General features: G+C 41.4%; 3 protein-coding genes across 4 annotated transcripts in view; all 3 read right to left on the reverse strand.

Annotated features, from left to right (window-relative positions):
* LOC6528947 overlaps nt 1-13,526 on the reverse strand; it is a 32,092-nt gene extending 18,566 nt beyond the window's left edge. Inside the window, exons 1-2 of one of the 2 annotated variants that reach the window (XM_039370714.2) lie at nt 12,828-13,526; nt 7,429-7,514 (exon numbers count right to left, since the gene is read on the reverse strand). In XM_039370714.2, coding sequence (XP_039226648.1) covers nt 7,429-7,492 — 64 coding nt within the window. In that variant the 5' untranslated portion in view covers nt 7,493-7,514; nt 12,828-13,526. The remainder of the gene's footprint in view (nt 1-7,428; nt 7,515-12,827) is intronic. The other variant, XM_002089943.3, reaches the window with a different exon arrangement.
* Nucleotides 13,527-14,808: 1,282 nt separating this feature from the next.
* LOC6528948 (protein bicaudal C) lies at nt 14,809-19,723 on the reverse strand. Its single transcript, XM_002089944.4, has 9 exons — nt 19,337-19,723; nt 19,231-19,280; nt 18,818-18,887; nt 18,675-18,754; nt 18,288-18,614; nt 17,779-17,904; nt 17,338-17,719; nt 15,869-16,996; nt 14,809-15,586 (listed from the first exon to the last, which is right to left on the reverse strand). Exons 1-9 carry the CDS (start codon nt 19,641-19,643, stop codon nt 15,339-15,341), a joined length of 2,718 nt encoding a protein of 905 aa, XP_002089980.1. The 5' UTR covers nt 19,644-19,723; the 3' UTR covers nt 14,809-15,338.
* A 105-nt stretch (nt 19,724-19,828) lies between these two features.
* Nucleotides 19,829-21,206, reverse strand: LOC120320571. The gene is made up of 3 exons (XM_039370581.1): nt 21,116-21,206; nt 20,401-20,579; nt 19,829-19,913 (listed from the first exon to the last, which is right to left on the reverse strand). The coding sequence occupies exon 2, from the start codon at nt 20,565-20,567 to the stop codon at nt 20,433-20,435; it is 135 nt and encodes a 44-aa protein (XP_039226515.1). The 5' UTR covers nt 20,568-20,579; nt 21,116-21,206; the 3' UTR covers nt 19,829-19,913; nt 20,401-20,432.
* Between the last annotated feature and the right edge of the window lie 368 nt (nt 21,207-21,574).

A 21,574-nucleotide genomic window follows, 5' to 3' on the forward strand; every position in this document is an offset into this window, starting at 1 on the left:
TTTAAATGAAAAACTGAGGCAAACAATTTTTATGGTGGATAAGACATTTTTGATTTTTAGAAATAACCACATTTTATATTTAAATCTTGATAGTATCGCCTCACGATGTCATCTCCGTCGAGCTTAATGTAACTTCGCTGACTGGTTGGCGTGCGAAGGCGCCAAATCCAAATTAAGTAAGATTTGTTTGGCTGCCGTTCAAAGATGCCGAAACGGCATTTCAGTTCGGCTCAGTTCAGTTCAGTTCAGGTCAGGTCAGGTCCTTCTGGCCACCCGCAGAATGTCTATTCCAAATCCTTGGCCCTCCGCCTCCGGCTTTAACTTTCGTTGATGGCACCGACCCGATGCCGCGCATTTTAATGAGTATAAAACACAGCCCGTTCGAGTTTGGGGCGTGAGATGTCGTTTTGTTTGCCAACAAACATGCGTCAAGTTCAAGTTGGCGTGTGAAAGGCAAGAAACCGCCTCTGTCAGAGCAAAAAAAAAGAAAGGAAAAATCAAATAAAATCTGGAGGAAGCATACACAAGAAAGGGACAAAAGTTTTTATCATGACGTCTTGGCCTTAATTTCGAGTTTCAGTCTCGGCTTTCGAGGTTTGTGTGTCGACCACATTGTGTCGCTTCGAATTGTTTGTGGGGCGGGGTTCAAGAAAAATGTGTTTAGAATGCGGAAAACTTGTTGAAAATTGAGTTTTGTGTGAAGTTATATTCATTGATTTGCGGCTTCATGTGGGTGGCTGGCAGCGGTTTCTCGGCGGAGAATTTGTGGAAAGAAGTTTGGCGTAGTCAAGGATGTGTGGTTGCAAATTTGAACATATGACAAAAGTTATGCAGTTTACTGCTTGTCTAAATAGCTTACAACGTAATTAAAGGTTTTGATATATATTGTGCCTTATTAAATTACTGTAGCCCATACTAAATATTATTTTATATTTTCTTAATCAAGCACACAAAACAACACATTCACTTGACCTCTGATACTCAGCTTAAATGAAAACGCCCTTTGCCAATAACAATAAAGTATGGTATCAATTAAATTGACAGTAATTCTTGGAGCTTACTTGCCACACTTTCCGATAAATCAAGCCAAGTCCCGACTCCCCTGGAATGTCAATTGCAATTGGCGAATGCCAGAACTCCGGAAAAGTTCCCCTGTGACCCGCTAGTGCCATTCGATACGTACGTGTTTATTGGAAACTCCGTTGCACGTTCATTATTTGAGGTCACAACAATAGTGAAAGCATCCGCCACGACGAAATGTGCAATAATTTTTAGCTGTGAAACTTTTGTTAGGAACGAAGCCCAAACATGTCGACATTACGACATGGAGATGGAGATGGCATTGCAAGTGGGAATTTTTTAATCAATAACTTTGATTACTTTCCTAGTTGTCGCAGCAATTACGAGGTGTTTTGCAGAGGAACGGATGGGGAGAGCTCTCAAGTTTATTAATTTGCTACTTGGGCGTCCCTGTTTTGTTGCAGTGTCTCGTAAATTGTTTAATGACAAGTATTCATGGAAAATGCTTTCATTAAGTTTTTATGTCTGCAGGTGAAAGGTGAGAGGGCGACAGTGAAATGTTTGGGGCGTTGGTCACGTTTTGTGCCGTTTGTTGATTGCCCCAACTCGGGAACGCCAGTAGTTGCACATGTGAAGGCGATGTGGCCATTAAATATGCAGCACTACCTTTTCGCGCCCGAATCGAGACCCTTTCGCTCTCTGGGTTATGAATTGCAATGCAGTTCGTAGTGGCAGTCAAAAAGGGCAGCTTCCAAAGGAATTTACCTCCGGTGCCGGGCTCAGAGCAATGGAATGAGTGAAAGAAACTTTGTTTGCGAGAAAACTCGCTGAAATATTATGTAAAACAATTTAGTATTTATTGAAAGTCAAGTTAAGTCTCCTTGAAAGCACAAACACTTCTGGGCCACATCACAAGGAAGCCTTGACCCACTTAACAAAAATGCGAGTTAAATCAGTCAGTTAATGAATTCCTCAAAACCTACGCAATGCAACCATTATTTATGAAATTCCACAAATGCTACTCCATGCGAATTTACTCCGGAAACGAATGAATACTACAAACCCTACTCGTTACAATGTTGTTTATTGGTTCGAGTAGGAGAAAGGTCATAATTTAATTAAAATTTCACCTGTAGGGGTATTTTTACTCTATAATCCCTCTTAGTAAAACCCGATTGGGCGGTAAAAACGGGCGGCTTTGTGGTTTGCTGCATAATGGAGGTGAAAATTGTTGTCTCTACGCCCAGTTTGTGTTCATATGCAGCGCTTGGTGTCATGCGCCAGCCATTTTGCCCACGTAGATATTAATAACGATTATTAACTATTTGCAAGCGTGGCAAGGAGCAGGATCGGCAACAGCAAAAGCAGCAACACCAACAATAACAGCCCAGGATAATGGCTGGCTGCTATACATACATGCGTATATTAAAATTCTCGAGCATGCAAATCTGTCGCGCGCCCGAGGGCAATCCATATAATTAGTGTGTTTTAAAAACAATAACGTGCCGCAGGGGTCTTAAATATGATTTATATAATGTCCTCTATGAACTCGACCCTTTGAAATGCGCCCTAGGATACATAGGTGAAGTTCATGGGCTTAATATCGTCTTAGTGTTATTTGGTATAAAATTACACAATTTTAAACCTAACATTTAATTTATTTTAAAGGATTATGGACTGGCTTATTTACAGTCAGATTTATTATTAGTATATAAACCTAGTATAGAAAATTAGCACCTCTACAAACATGAAGTACTCGAGGAGTACTTTGTAGCCCTTTGTAGCCCTAAAAATTAATCCGGAGCTAAAATAAATAAATAAATACGATTGTGGACCTAAAATTGTTCCTCTTTCAAAAAAAGGTTTCGCATATCTATTTTTTTAGCCACCTACAATAATTTAAGGAAGCGTTTTAGCAGGCAACAGCTGCATTTGCATTCCAGCTGCATAGCTGCATTTTGTCAAACTAACACGTCGTTTTCCGGTTCAGAGTTTAGGAGCCCAAACGCCAAACCCGGACCGATGCCAATGACCGGGGTCAGATGGGAACCCTAATGGTCGCACAGGGCACGCACTCGCACACAGGCGAGATTGTTTCCTGTTATTATGCAAATTTCTTCATGGCTCACCCACAGGCACATGCCATGGAAATAGTTTTCCTTTTCGAGGGTTTGCATCCCCGAATTGACCTTACCAGAGCAATTAAGCCGCTTAACCCATGGCTGCAGCCATATTTTGCAGCCCCTCTTTCGATGGGACGTCGCCATAAAAATTGTTAAGCTTCATCCCATCCGCTTGACAACGAAAACGAAGCGAAAATGAAAAATAAAATGGCCAAAAACATTTGGCCGTTACAGCTGCAGTTTGTCAGTCGTGGCTAAAGCTTCAATTTGTTTCCTCATCCCCGCCCCTTCTCCACGTTTTTGGACCGCTTTTTTGCTCTTAGCTGAATCGAGATTTTCATGCATTTTATGTAACGATCCGAACCACCTTCCTACCGACTCCCCCACACAGGTTCCTGCATCGATAATAGTTGTTTGGGGGCTTCCATAGGTGCACTGGAGGAAAAAACACAATCAAAATTTACATGCAACATTTTGCAGAAATAGTAGGTTTTTCCACATAACTTGTTTTTGAAAATGAACTCTACCGATTGACCTAGTATTAGGTATCCGATTGAATGCAAATTATATTCTATAACCCAAACATAAAGCTATTTTGAGGCAACGATATTTTAATGTAGAAATCATAAGTATAGAATATGTTTTTCATATATCCTTCAATCTATTATTACCTATTAATGTTTAAATCTTAAATTTAAGGATTTTAGTTTGGTTTCCGTGTGTCCGTGTTTGTTGGCCTGGTATATTCTCGTTTTTCATTTGGTTTTGGCTGTGATTTTTTAGTAAACGAGGACTCAAAATCGAAATTCCCAACACTCAGGCAGAGCTGAGCTTATTCATATTTTTGCAGTTCCCCTCATCCATTGATTTGCCTGTTAGTTTTAAGTATGCCATGCGAAAGGAGAAGCCGAGTCAAGCATCCTTTAAGGGGGGAAAACCGTGCGGTGGCTTGTCTCGAGTGGAAAAGTGGTTGGCGAGATGACATCGGATCTGAAATTCTACGCCACGGAATGCACTGTAATTGGTTCGATAATATATACAGAAATTGATTTTCCAACCAAAGAGGTTGCCTCGATAGAGCTTTAATTAAAGACAGCATGAAGCTGCCACTTGAAGCGTTTGTGTTCTGTGTGGTGCTCTTGTAGGGAAGCGATTAATTGATTTCTCGAATTGAAATTAAAATATTTAAAGGGTATCAGTTGGATTCAATTCGGACGTCTCGAGACTTTAAATAAATCCAAATCCTACAAGATGTGGAGTAACCAATTAATATTAATCGTAAATATAAATGTTCCCAAGCTGATTAATCATAATTTATTGTTTTCGCTGGACTAATGGCTAAAGCACCATGATTCTAGTAACCCCAATAGAAGAAAATCAATAAACTCTGTGAAAGCCACACCTTTCCATTTAGCTGACCTTCCGGACCCTTGCAATTTAAATCACATTTGCGGCTAATACAAATTACAACCTATTGTGCCCAGTAGTCACTAATTTCACCCGCCAACCAACGCCAGGTTCTGAGAAAGCCCCCAAATAAATGACAATTTCCCCAAACATCAAGACATTAACGTGAGTTTTGAAACAAGCTGAAGTGGAAATATTATTGTCACAAATTTGCAAGCACTCTCGGCATGTGGCATATAGTTATTAAAAGCAAATCAAGTGCAAGACTATTTACGTAGCCCCAGACTAATTAGCCCATTGTGTACTAAGCCGCGAAGGGGAACTGAGTCCCCCACCAGAAACCTCTAAAATGCTACTACAAAAACATTTTGCTGTTTCCCCGATTGCTGTGCGTGTTGGAGATTTCTATCAGGGCCCGTGAATTGTGGGTGTTTTGGGAGCTCTGTTCTGTGGGTGGTTCTGAAGGTCCCAGATGTGGGGTACAATGTCGTCGTCTACAGCGAGTGCACTTGGGCCCGGCTCGGTAATGGCAGGTTAATAAACGATTTTGTGCGACACTGAACGTATGGCCAGACGCAGACGACCAGGTGTGGGCAGTGTTTAGACCTTCGTCCTTTTTGCATGGCTAATGTGCGACCCGCCCATTGAAGGCTCAACCGAAACACGTGGGCAGTCTGGCCTTTCGATGCACGGCTTGTGTGCACTGAATCACGGTTCAATGGGGCTTATTGTCAAAAATACGAAGAAGGTATTGGTGATTCCACGTAAAGGACAATAAATGGCCATCAACCTTTGTGATTTATAAATAAAGTAGGGAGCTTCAGTTACTCATTTGAAAAACACAACTTAAATTCAAATATTGAGTATTCTTTTCATACTTATACATACGTATTAAATCACTACATAATATTAAAAATACAAAATACTTCGAGATAAGTGAGTGACGAACAAAAAATTCAAAGAAACTGAAAATAAATTCTTAGCAAAAATGGTACAATTTGTTTGTTTGCAAATAAATAAAATGTTCTATTTGTGACTAACAAAATAACATGTGCATTTATGTTTCTTTGCTGACTATTTGCACCTTTATCGTTCTTAGTCTAACTTTTGTAATCCCATTTTTACACAGCTTTAAGCCGGCGTTATTTTGTCTACAGCCTGCAGGGAAAATAGGGAAAATAGGCAAAGCTAAGCCAGACAGTCACTTGTCACAGCATCTACAGCCTACACAGCATACACACAAGTAGTGGGACACACTACTAAATAATGCCCAAAAAGGTATGCTACACGAAACAAATGCCAGGCACGTTGGAGGCATTTATCAAGAGTGCTCGCATACACCTACAGATGTCGTGTGGCAGCGAGGAGCTGGGGAGCGGAGATTGAAGGAGCTGTGGAAAAGGATAACAGGCCCAAATCCAGATCGCTCCGAGTGACAAAGAGTCGAAAATTTCAGTCACGCGAAGGGCTTAAATTTCGTTTGATGTATTTGCCGTCATTTAGGTTTCTGTTGATGGAGTGGGCGGTGGATATAGTTATATATATTGAAGAAAAATCAACTGTCAGTTCCTGGTCCTGCCGATAGAGAAGTGCCTAGGACTTGGGGCCAAAGGCAAATGCGTTTGTGTGATACATTCGCCGCTTCATTGACATGTGTCCTGGCAGTCTGCTCCCGGACCCGATTGACTGGGCCGAAGATCTGCATCTGCAGATAGGACTTAAATCTGCGGCGCACGTCCAAGGGTTAAGGCCAGGTGAATGGCGGTGGTGGCAGCAACTTGTGTGATTTATTGAATAAATCAGTTTGGAAGCCTTCTCCCAGCAGATGCTGAAATATTTATGTGTTCGTTCGTTCGACTGTGCGTGCGGTTTCTGAAATTTATGTGCGATGGTAAATAAAATGAGACCTCCAACGGCGGCGAAAGCCGCAAAGACGAGGCAATAAAAATTTGAAGAGTGTGTAAAGCGCGGCCAGATATAATCTCATATAGTAGGAAGGTGTGTTCGAACTTCGAAGAGCAGAAGACGATGACAGAATGAGTTATTGGCTTAAAGTATGGAGATTTGAATGTGGCCGCACTCTAAATCAAATTTAAGAGTTATGTGGTGGTGCATAAGCTCATAGTATGTTTGCGAAAATTATTAGCATAATTTATGCTTCAGTTTTTTGCACAGTTAAATATTGCTAAATATTCAGGCTATTTTGTATGCATGTGTACTTTAAATGCGAACAGCTCTAAAACGGTTTTCGAAAATTAAATCGTAGTAAATTAAGTATTCGTTTGTTTGTTAAATTAAGTGTAGTATAAAAAGTTTTAAACCCTCCGTCAAAGAGGCTTACATTTAATCTCATATTCATTCTCGACTTAACTAAAATTAGGGATATTAAACGATTTTCAATGAATCATTTATATTGATTTTCATGAAATAAAATAAAAAACGGTCTATATTCGCTGAGTGTCATAAGTTTAAATCAGCCTCATTTCTATTGCATCACATTTAATCACAGCTAATTAACATTTGGGCCGTAAACCAAGATACACAGGGTGAAATTGAAAACATAATCAATGCGCACAAATGTTTTATTTTTTATTCTTCTTCAGTCATAATTGCATTTCAATGTTTCCCATCAGTCCAATTTATTAATTTAACATTTTTTAGTCGCAAGTTTTTCCATAGGAGCTAAATTATTCTGTATTATTTAAAAATTATTTTAACTTTTTAATTTGACTAAAACGATTTAAAAGGTATGCTTTTCAAATCTCAGCTGGACATAAACGAGCCATAAATTGCCGTTAACAGATTTTGATTTTGTGTGTAAACATTTGTAGGTAAATTTGCCCATTTGTCTATTTGAAATAATGTGCAATCTACTTACCCAATGTGAGCGCCAGAAGTATTGTGGTCAATGCCGTTTGATGGGCATTTTGTGGAAACCGCATGTTGCTAGTTTATCGTATGGTTCTGAAATGAGGACGTTGTGTGTTTAATTTCGTAGGATTAGGAAAATTTTTAAATTATTGATTTATTGATTTATTATAGGCTTCAAAAACCGAAAAATATATTTTTCTTTTCAGGATAAAAGCGTACTTATTCTTTAAAAATGGAAAACTAATGGGTAGTGCATACGTAAGCTATTTGATGCCCTAAAATCCAACCGCAAAATGCCGAAATGTGGCCAGACAACAACTTCGGTTCTTAATGCGTTAAACTTTGCCTGCAACACGTAACTCTCGTTGGCCAATGCAAGCAACTGGGCCGACTGCTTTCTTGGGGCAGGTGTTGCAAAGTGAGTTTCTTATAGTCACTACTTTGGCCGAAAGTATTGAAAGCAATTTCGTAATCACAAGGAAAGGAACAAGGGGAAACTGTATAAAGTAATAACTATAAAGAAAACTGCAGCGATTTTCCTCGTCCCACACATATACTCGTACACAGCCAAAAAGCCGGAGTAAAAAGTTTTCCATTAACGGGTAGGGGGAAAATCACATTGTTGTCTAACTGCACATCAAATGCTGCTTCCTTCGAGACTGTGAGCATAACATTTTTCCATAAATTCTTTGCTCTTTTTTCGGAGCCCCTTTCGAGTTGAAAATCGGATTATAATAATCCTCTGGTCGAGGGATTCGATGGAGAAACTTTAACAAGTTGTAATCTTTTATGGCAGCAAATTGTATTACAGAATCGGGCCAAAAAAGTCAGTCCAAGGAGATCTCGTATGCGAATTTCCTGTGCTGCTCACATGGCCCAAAGACTCCACCAAATGGCTATACTGTGTACACTCCATTAACTTTGCCGGACCCTGTCTTAATTGCTTTGGCTTCATTAAGGTCAGCACAAAACTAACCCAGAAAGGCGGAGAATTGGGTAAAAACTTTCAACTTTTTAATTTATGCATTGACAAACTCAACCGACGGAGTGCGACAAACAAAGGGGCCAAGTCTGCCACCAATGCGATAAGCCGCAAACTGCACTTCCAGACGTTTTCGTTTTCCTTTTCTTCATTTCAGCAGACAAGAAAACCCAAAAGAAGAATATAATAAAAATCAGCTGCCCTTAGACCCCTGTACCGTTTGTTAATTGCATCTGGCGGAAAGTTAACTAACGAAGTGAAGGAAACAGATTCTTAGTCCCTCTGAATGGGCTTAACGATTTTCCGGACTTGGAAAAATGCACAATGTCAACGAGTTGGGAAATAAAATATTTATTTAAGAGTGTGTTCATATTCCTTTTCTAGAATTCCTTTGCAAATATGTACATATTTAGCAAACATTTAGTTAATGCTAATGCTAATGCTAAACAGTCAACTACTACCTCTCATTCATTTCGTACAATGCAATTTCCAGCGAAAGATTTTGACTTTTCAATTCAAAAGTGAAGTATATAAATGCTGAAAGAGCCATGCAATCCCAATAATCCTGCTCCCTTCATTTAGAGCAATTTGCAAAACAATCATTGCAATAAATACGTTCAGTCATACACAAAATTTGCCATGACATCTGCTGCTGTGGAGTCTGTTGCCTTTCACAGATTGCTCGATTACAAAACAACTACGAACTACGATTACAATGGCAAGTAAATACATTTTTAAAACCACCAAGATAGATTGCTGGGCGATGCAAGCTAAATCAAAATGGGTTTGCTGAGAGGAAGGGACCGATTAAACCGCTTTAAGCCTTCGAAGGCATAAGGCAAAACACACATACTTGTACAGAGAGTTGCTACGAACTTGTGAAAATTGGTAAACAATTTATGTGGTCAAATAAAATTGCACCGCAGTGAAGCAATGCAGGAGCAGAAAAGCCAGACACCACAACAGGAGCAGAAACAAATTTATGACCGCTCAGTCCAATACCAGAAAACTCGCAAAACTTCCGCCACAGAAAAAGGAATATTTTGCAATATGAACAGAGGCGCAGTTGCTAAATAATGCGAGTCCCCCATATTTTGTGGATTAATTTATGGCGTACTTGAAAATTGAAGTCATTGGATATGATGAAATGTGTTTTTTATAAGAAGTTTTACTAAAACAATGCTCTATATATAAATAAATCAATATAAAAACATAAGCAGTATGGTAGGGACCCCCAGAATATTCCCCTTCATAATTTTCCTGCCCACGCTCCTGGGCATCGGCAATAACTGCATGATGCAGATACCAAAAACCCAGGAGAAGCCCGAACACTGAAGTGAGTTTGTGGGGGGCGAAAGAGGAACCATTCAAGGATATAAATTACATGCTTAGCTACTCGTAGTTTCCCTATCCCGATTCGCCCGCTCATATGCAAAAGTTTTCCCCATTTCTTATTTTTTTGTGCAGTTTTGGATTTTTGTTGCAGAGATTATGAAATAAATTTCCACATGCCACAACATTTTCGCAGCCGCAAAGGAACAACAAATATGCTAGGTACAGATACTTCTCCTACCCCTGGCAAATGTTGCACTTGAGATGCGCCTTTAGCGCCAAAAAGTATGAAAAGGGGCCTCGGATTACACTCACTATACCGCAGTCAAGGGAGCCACTCGAGATCCTTGAAATTGGAGAACTAGTGGCTATGCCAATAACAACAATGCATTTGCATATGAGATATTTTTCAATAGCCCCAAGGTCTCTTGTACCCCCATGTTTTCGTACTTGTTGGGGCGAAGTTTGAGTCGGTGCAAGATTTGTGATGTGGCGGAAAGAAATTTGTTCATCCCGACAGGAAAAAAATTTGTAAAGTTTTTTGTATCCATGTATCACATGAGCTACAAATTAAAACTGAGAATCGTGCAAAAGTTTTTTGCGAGCAGACAGCCTGCTTTTAGAAGAAGTTGACTAAAATCTCAAGTCGCATTAAAGTTCGATTCCAAAAAATCGGAACACAAGAATTCTTTTGTGTCTTTCATTTCTCTTTTATATTACATAATGTGTATTCCACATAAAGAAAGCAATGTATTTTGTGTTATTACGATTGTTAATTAAAAGAAAACATTTCCTAATTTGTTATAAGTAGAAAACTTGTTATCTTTAAATCCAAATTCATGAATACAAATGATAAGGAAATTGAATTAAGTTTTCCATTTTTAATTCAAATTTATTTCTCAACAGAAAGGTAATAAATAAGTTCGGGGCATAATAGGATAAGCATTTAATTATCCAATAAATATTAAATGCCAGGCAGAAACCAATACTAACCCAGTTATGCCAAAACTAATTGAATAAATCCTTGGCCATTTCACCAGTTTTTGAAGCTCAAGCGGGATAACAAAGCCATGTATTTGCCAGAAAATTCCTTTCGGACTAGCAGAAGCCTTTGTTCGATTATACACGCAAATAATCTAGCTAAACAAATACGTAAAAATAAATAAGAAAACAGAATTGCGAGGCGCTTGGCAAAAACTAATTAACACCCACGCCTACCTATGTTCCTCTTTCGCATTTCCTTCTGAATTTCGCGGTGCCTTCCCTCAGAGTTCTTTTTCATAAGCCACAGCACTTGCAGCGGGTCCAAATGGTTAAAAAACAACGATAATAAAAGAGCCAGGCTATAAGTAAAATGCTTGGTCGAGAGAAGAATGCGACACCGTTGCAGGTGGCAGTAAAAAATGGCTGAAATTTCTCCAGCTCAACAGCGAACTGGTGAAAGGAGCCGCCGGTCATCCGAGGCTCAGATCAGGACACAGCTCATTAAACGCTGGTCACAGGTTACCTCTCCCGACGGATACTACACAGCCAAAATTTAAAATATAAGGAAGAGCTGTCAACAGGACAGGACGCCAACACATGTGTCCTTTTTACGGGACTTAAAAAGCTCTTGGTTTGCCACATATTTGTAGTTTATCCATGTAAGATAATACAAATCCAAAACCGTATTAATGGGGTAAAAAGGAATTTTTTATTTCCCTATAATAAAGATTTGTGGAAAAGTATGAAGTACATTTTTTGAGAGTTGTATATTCCTTCCCTATAAAGAACAACTTTTATTTTAGGACAGTTGGTCGTAATGTTTAATAACTCATTTTAAAAGATGCATATGGTCTTAAAAAAAACACCGGACTTCTTTTTTTCACAGTGTGCTCCTGTTTGCTTGGTCCTATTGTTATTTTTAAGCCGGTCGTAGGATAATCCGAAAGGCTGGCGACGACTTAATGTGCCCCTTGGCTGTGCTAAATAGCTTTCATTATTTACTTTATTCTCCCATAAAGCGTGCGAAAAAGTTTGGTCTTTTGGCCATGCTTACGGAGCTGTGGAAATCCAACAGCAAAAACAGAGCAGGATATGGAAAACTGCAGAGATAGACTGAGAAATAAATGTTACTGCTCGTCGGGTTAACGGAGTTCTCGTTTTGTTTTGGAACTTTTTCGACTCAGCTGCTTGTGGCCACTTGCTAGCACTTTTCTTCGTCCTTCGCCTTCTCCTCCTCCGGCGGCAATAAATCATTTCACATATCAATCAGTCAATCAAATAAATGTTTGACTCCGCCCAAGTGACTGCCCCTCCCTCAGCCGATATTGATTGTCCCACTAAATACAATTTTTGCCTAGTCAGTGGGTTGCCCGAAAGTGAGGATGAAAACTCTGCCAGGCAGTTGACATTTTCCATCAACAAAAAATGGGCAAATCGAAGCAGCAGGGCTGAGCTTAAGAAATCCAACATTGTTGCCTAGTTCCCCGGCAACTATGGGAAATGTTTACCAAAAAGGAGGAGCCCGAGGTCCCGGAGACATGCTCCCTGGCAATTGACAAGTTTTGTTTGCCTGCTGGAAGAGACGAGGCACGCCCTTCTGCACATCTTCCGGCTTATCTTCCGCTGGCTGGGATGTGAAAGGATACCCCTGAAGCCCTCAAATTGCCTTGCCAGGAGCAGGGACATGGTGCATCAAAATTAAACGTCGCAGATTGCGATATATGAAATTACAGAAGCACAGAGGATGGTTCAAGGATCGTGGAGGCTTCATGCTTTCGCTGAACTGGCTTATGAGCTGTCCATGCTCAAACTTGTTTTGGTATTACATTCTCATTAATAAACTTAATCAACTATTTACAACCAAATAATGCTACAGCGCACTATTGCTGTAATATTAGTTTTAAATTTTAGGTGCCCAATATCAATCAAGTTTAACATTTTTGTGTAATTAAATACAGTTTCGAATTCATCCAATCGATGGTCCACGATCTTATGTATTTCTAATACAAGAATCTGAATATTGCTAATCCAATTCCAATACCCTTCCTGACATCCTATCCCAAAGCAACAACTTAGTTCAAAGGAATAATAACATAATGTATTCCTACCTTCAGGTTATTTGCGTAAGTTTTCTCTTTTTTATTTTGTTGTACTTTCAATGTAACTGGCTAGTCATATTTAACATGTGAATATCGGGTTTTGGTTTTTTGATCTTTGGTTCTTTTGCTGCGCACAATTTGGCAAACAATTTTATTTTATGCAATTTTCGGTTGATTTATCAGAGAATCCATTAAGGCGCTCCGAGCAAGTATCCTGTGTGTCCTAGCGAACGGGGATTTGGTTGTTGGCTTTGGCTGCGTGGCTCCTTGTTGCTCCTTTTTGTGCCCGCCTAAGCCGTTTGCTCCGCCCGATTTTGCTTCTTTCTCGTTCCTTATCTCATTTCGCGTATCACGGAACTCGTTAAAATCACCTTAGAACACGTGACTGCACAAACACACTCGCACTCACACACACATGCACTGGAGCGAAGAAGCAACAGCCTTACACACACACACAGTTTGGGGCTATGGCAGATCCTTTGTCGGATCCTTTTCCCTATTTTCCGCCTTCTGTTTTGGTAAATGCTATGTCAGAAGCACACAAACTGCATCTCACACACACGCACGTCACAGCAGACGTAGGGTTCAATCCTGCGGTTTCAGTGCAGTTCAACTATTTTTAAAATTTTTTTTTCTTTTTTCCGATGCTCGTAATACTGCTGAAGTTGAAATGGTGATCTACGCACGTCCTCACGCAAGGACAACGCAATGTAAACTGCAGCAGGAGTCGCGGGATTCGCGACACTGCGAGTCTTGTGCACAGATTTCCCAATTGGCGAATGGCCAACGAAGATACTTCGGAAAATCCGACGAATTTTGTCGGAAAATCACGAACGGAAAAGCGAGGAGAGAGAGAGAGGACACATGTGGTGGGATTCTTATCCATAAATGTGAGTAAATTAACCACTGCTTGGTTCCCCTTAGACTGCTTGATTTCCCCTTCTTACTGCTTTGGCTCTGTTTGAACTGCTTTGTTTTAACTGCTTGGCAGTACTCACCAGTACTTCAAGAAAGACAACACATTGTGGAGAAAATATAAAAACAAAAATCTTCCCATTACCATTTATACACAAGACTTGTTTTTACAATATTCAGTTATCGAATAATTGTTGTTTCCCTTTTTTCTGCGTTCGATTTGTAGCATTGGCTAAAAAAAAGTAAACCAATAAAAGGGGTTCATTTAATTTTCAGCTTATTTAGAAAGAACAAAAAATTTGGTGGCCCTATTTGGAGTCTTACAGCCATTAAATTATACTCAAGCCCACTTAAGTATGCCCTCCCATGACACAACAAATCCTCCACTTTAAATGGGACAAACGTTGACGAATGGTGGCCAAGACTGGCGACTTTCCGGCTGGTCAGTGACTTCACTTGGGATCCGAATTCAAATCCAGCATAATTGTAAATCAAACCGCTTGCCAAAAAGTGCCGCAAAAGCCTACTCGAAGTACTTAAGTGGAGCACAGCCCCATGTAGATGACCACCAGACTGGGGCTGAGATGGCTGCAGAAATTAGTTGCCATTGGCAAAGGCACTTTGCGCCCAAAGTGTCATAATCATAAAAATTTGCAATTATGCTGATGCAACACGGTAGCAACCGGCAACCACCGGCAACTGGAGCAAAACATTTCCAGTTCATTAGCTCAGCCACAGCCACAGTCCCTTTTGCCGCCCATTTAGTTCGTGTAAGGACACACATTCGATTTTGTTGCTTGGAAGTCTTCTTGGCACGAATCGAGGCAATACAAATTATGCAGACAACTGGAGACTATGAAGTCATTAGCCTCTATTCCAACCAGGCTAAGGGAGTTCAAAGGAGTAACGACTTAATGTGTATTACGTATGTTACTGACTCATTGTTAACTCATTAAGCAAAACGAATTAATATAAAAGTATACATAATTAAGCAACACTGTGTACATGTTTTAATGCGAGTCCTATTGAAAGCTTAAATAATGAAATCAGTGTACCACAAAGCTATGACTCTTAGTTGAGTTTTCATAGACATCAATTTATTCATATCAAATGTTTGTGCGTGACTATTTTGCTTATCACTTAATACATGCTGTGCTTTCGTTTTTAGTTTTTTCTATTTCAGTTAGTTTACATAAATTCATTTCTTACAACAAGTGATTTCGTTTAGTTAGATTTCATAAATAATTCACAATGTGTTGCTTAAGACAGTTTCCTATATAAATAATTTCAAAATAAATAAATCGCTTAAAATAAAGGCAACTACCACCGATTGGCAAGCTGGGAAAACTGTGCACTTTCCCGAGCGCAGCTATGCTACTTGGAATTTGAGTACAAATGCGAGTATAAGTCAAGGTCAAGGCTGTGTTGTGCGGGAAAGCTATTCGCCCAGGGAGTTGCCATTTTCTTCCTGACTGCTGCCTGCCTATACTTTTTCCGTTCCCATCTGTTCTCCTGATCTCACGACTACCAAATAAATGGGAATGCAAAAAGGGAAAATAAAGGAAAAAAATAAATCGGAACAATGGGGCGAACGACGGGGGCGGATCACCACTGGTTGGAGGGACGGCGCTCTGCGCCTGGGGCCGCACTTCCGGAGAATCGCGGCGACGAGGAGTTCTGCGAGGAGCTGCTGCTGGGCATTGTGCTGCAGGCCGCCTCGTTGGCCAGCAGCGTGTGAATGGCCGTCAGCAGCTTCTTGCGAGCTCCAAACGCCGCGATACCCAGCTCCATCAGGTTGTCCTCGGTTAGCGTGGTGAACACCTCCAGGTCGATTTCGTTCAGCACGAATATTTCTGAAAGGAAAGAGTTAAAATGTAGTTTTCCCAGTTGGTGCACTTTAGATATAAAATTATAGCAGTTTTTGCTTTTGCAAAGATAGCTAGTGCCTAAAAAACAGTTCTGAAGAAACGTTGATAAAAAAACGTTGATACTAAAAAAAAACATCCACTTGTACATGGCAACTTGCGTGTTAAATAAAACACTCTTCACTTCCAGCCAGACACATAAGATAGCTTTATACAAAACTTCTAGTACACAGTTGGTAAAAACGGACATAATCGGCGGGAACTACTCACTGATGTAGTGCTCCAGACCCAAACTGGTGAGCAGAGTCTGGATGTCCTTGTGCTTGGCGAGCTGCATCCGTCGGTTGACTGGAGTCGCGTCCAGGAGTCCGGTGGTGGCACTCAGTCCGTAAGGGGAACCCAATCCTGGTGGCAGCCGCCACCCACCGGACGATCCTCCACCACCAGCCCCATTTTCCCCGGTCTCCAGCGGGACAGGGGCGGGCGAGGTGCTGCTCAAGCCCATTCCCATCCAAGCGGCCGTGGGTGTGCGCAACTCTCCCGCCACCGGAGTGCGCTCCATGGCCTTGTAACCCAGGGCGCGTTTCATGTCGAAGTCAAAGGCACGGTGGCTAGAGTGCTTGTTTCCTCCAAGGTCATAGTGCAAACTCCGATAGCTCTCGGCGCTGCCGGGCAGGAGGTGAGCTCCGCCCCCAGAGTTGGCTCCTCCACCGCTGGAATTGCCCAGCCCCAGAAGTACTCCATCGCTAAGGCGGCGTCCCAGACGCGCGCCACCACCTCCTCCGCCGCCAACGCCACCACCCTCACTGCCGTACGTGGAATCTGGCGAATAATGCGCCCGACTTTGGCTTCCCGCGGTGGAGGAAGAAGTGGACGACACGGTACCCGGCAGTTGGGCATACGGCGGATACGACTGCTCCAGGGAGGTGGTGCTGCTGCTGAAGCTCTGGTAACCACTGGTATTCTGACTGCAGCTGTTCCGTGGCGAAACAGTCGGCGGTTTGAGAGGCGCCACCGCTCCGGGAACCTGTAGATAGTTGCAATTGCTGCTCTGCCCACCAGCCACCATGGAACGACCCTGAGTCTGCTGGAAGCTATTGTGCAACTGCATATATTTCTGGGTGGGCGCACAAACACCAGTGGGCGTGGCCAAGCCGTTGGCGTTCAGCAACAGGTGATTGTTGTTGGCATAGGGCGTCAGTTGGCCAGTCAAGGCGGGCGGCAGCAGCGATGGAGTCTTTGGGCTGTCCACATACCCAGCCAGCAGAGCGGTTAACTGGGTGCGGTAGGCCAGGTTGAGGTCCTTGTCCTTCGGCATGAAGTAGTAGTCGGGGATCTCAGGCTTCACGAACGGCGTGGCCAGGCGCAAGATCTCCTGGCGGGCCTCGTAGATTTTGTCTATGGAAGGACAATACTGGATTAATACACAGACATAAAACAGGATGTATGCATTACTCCTAGAACTATTAAATACTGCCAACTCTGCACTAAAATAAATGTAATATACATACGAAATGTAAGGATTGAGTTACCTAAGTATAAAAAAAGAAAAATATGTTAACTAATATATTTTCTGTAACATATTATTTTCTTGTTAGGATTAAAGTTCTGTATATAATATTGTTAGTTTTAATTTAGATAAATTAAGTATATATGTTTTCCCTACGGTGCAGCTTATGTAAAACCAACGAGAACATTAGATTTTACACAGATTACAGCTTTTCTTAAGAGAAACTTACCTATAAATTTCTCCACTCCCTTGACCACAATGGCCAGGGTGCTCTGTCGCTGTTTTTGACGCAACGTGATGTATACGCCGTACTTGGTGTTTAGGCTCATTATCTCGGAGGCATCGTTGTGGTTGTCCGGAAAGTCAAAAATCAATGCTACGGGCAAATTGCCAAGCAATTGTTGTCGCGCCAAGTAGACGTCGTCGATGCGTCCGCTGATCGTGACCTGTGACTTCTTCAGAGGCTTCACGTTCATGTCGCTCAGATCGGGGAATATGATCTTGGTTTGGGTGCGCTCCATGATGCTCAGCAGGTTCACGTTGTTCTTGCCCTTGACGATCTCGTGGTGCTGCGGCGAGATCTCCATCTGGACGTTCACCAGGATTTGGCTCTGAAAGGGAAGCCGATTCGCTGATGAGCAATGTTTTCATATATCCCTTTCGAACCTACCGCAATGCTCTCGCAAGCAAAGTTGATCAGCAGCTGAGTGGCATCTCGGACCTGGCTCGATTCCTTCTCAGATCCTTTGACCAAGACCAGCGAGGTGTGCAGTTTGGGACGCGTGGAAAATATGACCTGAAGTAAAAAAAAACCCTTTAATAAATAATCAGTAATATTTACACGATGAATAAAAAAATTGGTAGAAGTATAAGGAGGCCAAGATCTACATATAACGACGATTTAAGATTTTTTACTTTAATTGGGCTGTAAATCCTTTAATTCATTATGAACAAATTTACAAATTAGCCTAATATTTATACCTAATCATAAATACCATTAAACTAATTTTCTATAGCCCGCGGTTAATGTATCGTAATTTATATTATGAAGTCTCACCTAAATTAGATACTCGTGAAGCCATTCGAGTAAATTGCTTGTAATATTCGGTACTTTCCATGAGTAACTTTTTTATTAATATTTCATCTTACACTCATTTGACACCAATATCTGAAACTCACCTGAACATTGAACTTGGTCTCGATCATCTTGATGTAGGGAGTCTCGTGGTCGGGCTGCGGCTTGTTGGGCCCCATGACGGGCATTTCGAAGGAGATGAGCAGCGGTGTGGAGAGCCGGACGAGGGCCCGGGCTCGCTCCACGCCCTCCAGGCTGCCGCACAGCGACACCTGGTTGGACTTCTCCGTGGGATTGGAGCGGTTCGAGTCGGGGAAGTGGATATGGGTGTGGGTGTCGTCCATTATGCGCTTGATGTTGTTGCCACCTCGTCCGATGATGTACGAGTGATCCGTATAGCTGACGTCCATTTTCATGATCACTCGAGTGCCCTGCTCAGATAAATAAGGATATAAATCAATACGGATCACGGAATGCTCATGCTCACTCACCCTTGAGTCAAGGCTGCTAAGGATGCGATCCTTTGCCCGCTGAACTTGATCCACCTTGCCCACAATTCGCACATGGGGATCTTGAAATGCAGGTATATATTTGAAAAATATTCTAAAGCCCTACAACGTCATTAATATCATACCCTTCTTGCTCTTGGCACCAATTTTGAGTCTGCAAGGCCAGCTCACATAAGTATCCGTCGTGTTCATGATCTAGTAAAACAATATGTATTGGATATATGGCGAGTTCTTTTATATCAAGTCAGAAGAGGCGGTCCTAACAGTATCTTAAAACAATTTGCGTTATACACTGAAATTTAAGGTTGTAAGGTCAGAATGCCAAAGATAGACATGGATCAATTAACTTAAAAATTTTGCTCAATCAGTAAATAACTTAATATACTATTGAATAGGAGACATATTATTCTATTTTCAATATTTATAAGGCATGGCATTCTGTGTTTCAAAATAAGACAAACGAAAACTGTGAACACTAAACAAAATGTTTGTTTATTGCATATATTTAATGTCAAAAACGTAAAAAATATTTACTTACGTCATGGAAAAAATACTCAGCTCCATTCATTCCCTCAATAGAGCTCTCCGCTACAAAAAAGGCAATGTATATTTATAAATGTATCATGTGTAAAAAAAGGTATTACCCCTTATCAACTGCTCCAGTTTCTGTCGATCAACCTTGAAACGTTCCGTGTGGAGATCGTCTGGGTTTTGAACGCCCAACTTCATGGCGATGGCGCGTATGTCACTCCAATCGCTATCCACGGAGGAGATCTCGCTCTGAGTCTCGCTGGGGGCTCCACTTCCCACCGATGTGGTCGACGGAAGGGCCTGGAGACTGGACAGGGATCCAATGGATCCACCTTCCACCTCCAAGCCCACCATTGGCGGCTTGGCCACATCTGCGGCCGACGGATACATCAGTTTATTGAAAGAGGCACAGGACAACATTGTGGGGTTTGGATGATGTTGATGATGATGCTGATGCTGATGATAGTGATCAGTGGGTCAGTGGATCGGTCAGTGAATCGGTGAGTGGATCGAGGTATACGTCAGAAGTCAACAGGTGCGGGTACTGAAGAGTCGTTTAGTTTTAAAAACCAAGCAAATCGTCCGTCTCAGTTAGGAATTCCGGAAGTCGGTGCGTTGTTTGGTCGGCTTTGTTAGATGATTACTGCTACTTAATGAAGTAAAGTGTATCTGGGTGATTGATGGGATGAGCTGGCGATAAAACATGAAAGGTCCAAAACGATGTAATATCAAATTTGAAAGGGGTAATAAAACTCAATTCTTTGTCATTGTTCATATATAATGGGAAAAGGTATGCAAAATAATTCTTATTTTTTAAAGTGGGTAAAATATATTTTATCCAACAACACAATTTGTTTTTTTTTTCAACCCGTAGTTATCTTATATATTTCAGCAAATTTTACCAGGTAATTTTTTTTGTGGAACATTTAATTTTACTCAAGTTTTGTTTATTTAGTACAGATTAATTTGTTAAAAATTATATAACTATTACTTTATGAATTCCAATTTGTCGAAAATGCCAAACTTTCATATGTGTTCTTTCACATAACCTCTCAAAACGGAATGCTGCCATGAGGTTCGTACTTTCCCCTTTCTCTCGAGATCCCGAAAACCGTAATTTGACCCGCGCATTCACTTTCACTTCCTGGTGCCCACTGGTACCAATGGCGTGACTTACCGCTGAGAGGCTGGGAGATCGCTGGGAGATCTCTACTTAAGGTTGAATAGGCCCTGGAGGTCCAGGCAAATGGCGTGCGAGAGGTCCTGGACGAATTGGATGGCCTCGACGAGGCAGACGTTCATAACAAAATTACGTATTTGTTGAAATCTCTCGACGAAAGGCATTTAGGTTGGAATCTGCGCAATTTATGTAGATCTATATATCAGTATATAGCTGGGAGATTGCGAGGGTCTGAGGGGCTTTGTCAGAGTATTGTGCAAGTATAGTGCAAATTGGGGAAAATCTCTCTGATTCCTGGGGGACCAGCACTTCTTCTAAGTACGACTCGAAGGCAACTGAACGCGGCTCTCGATTTCGCCGATCGATTTTGCCCGCTGTTCGACGGCAGTTAGTTTCTAACTGTTGAGCGGATGAATTCCGCAAATCGCTGGCAGGAGAAGATTGGGCGAATATTGTTGTTGGTGGGTCAATGAACCGCTCCCGGAATAAGAGATCCGAGTCCATATGTCGAGAGCGCAAAACAAAACAAAGTCGGAGAGGTGTTCTAGAACTCTAACAGAGCAGCGAACCGCTTGACAGCGGTTAGAATGTTGCAATGTTAAGTTGAGAATGTTGCCAACCGTTTTCATTCATTTTGGCGCCAGAAAAATCGGTAGAGAAGTATGGCACAAAGAGAACCCGACTTTATTCCCGCCAAAAACACGCCACTTACCGCAATATCAGAGTTTCAGATCGTAGCACAAACACATAGATATCTCAGGTTAATTTACTTAAACACAATCAATTGTAAAATCGTTTCGACAAATAACACGCTCTTTTCACGTAAAAAAAATATAGGTCCGCTTGCTAATTAATTTTGGGCGCAATTAATTTTCCGTCAATTGGTCAAATTAAGGTTCGAATGGGTATTCGGTTGGCAGTCGGTGTACTTTTTCAATGTAACCAAAAAAATATCCACTACCGAAGTGCGAGTAACAGAAAAACACCACGTGTGTGGAAAACACAAAGGAAAATGCAATGGAGTCTCATGAAAAGCGAAACTGAATTGTTGTCAGGAAATCGTGCACTGCGCGTTCGTTAGATTATTTTAATTTGTTATATTTTTTAGCTCTTCAGAATTAATATATAATTAATGGGGAGTGCGCGCGGTGCAGTTGTCTTCATTAAAGCG

Source organism: Drosophila yakuba, chromosome 2L (assembly GCF_016746365.2).
Source record: "Drosophila yakuba strain Tai18E2 chromosome 2L, Prin_Dyak_Tai18E2_2.1, whole genome shotgun sequence".
Taxonomy (NCBI): Eukaryota; Metazoa; Arthropoda; class Insecta; order Diptera; family Drosophilidae; genus Drosophila; species Drosophila yakuba.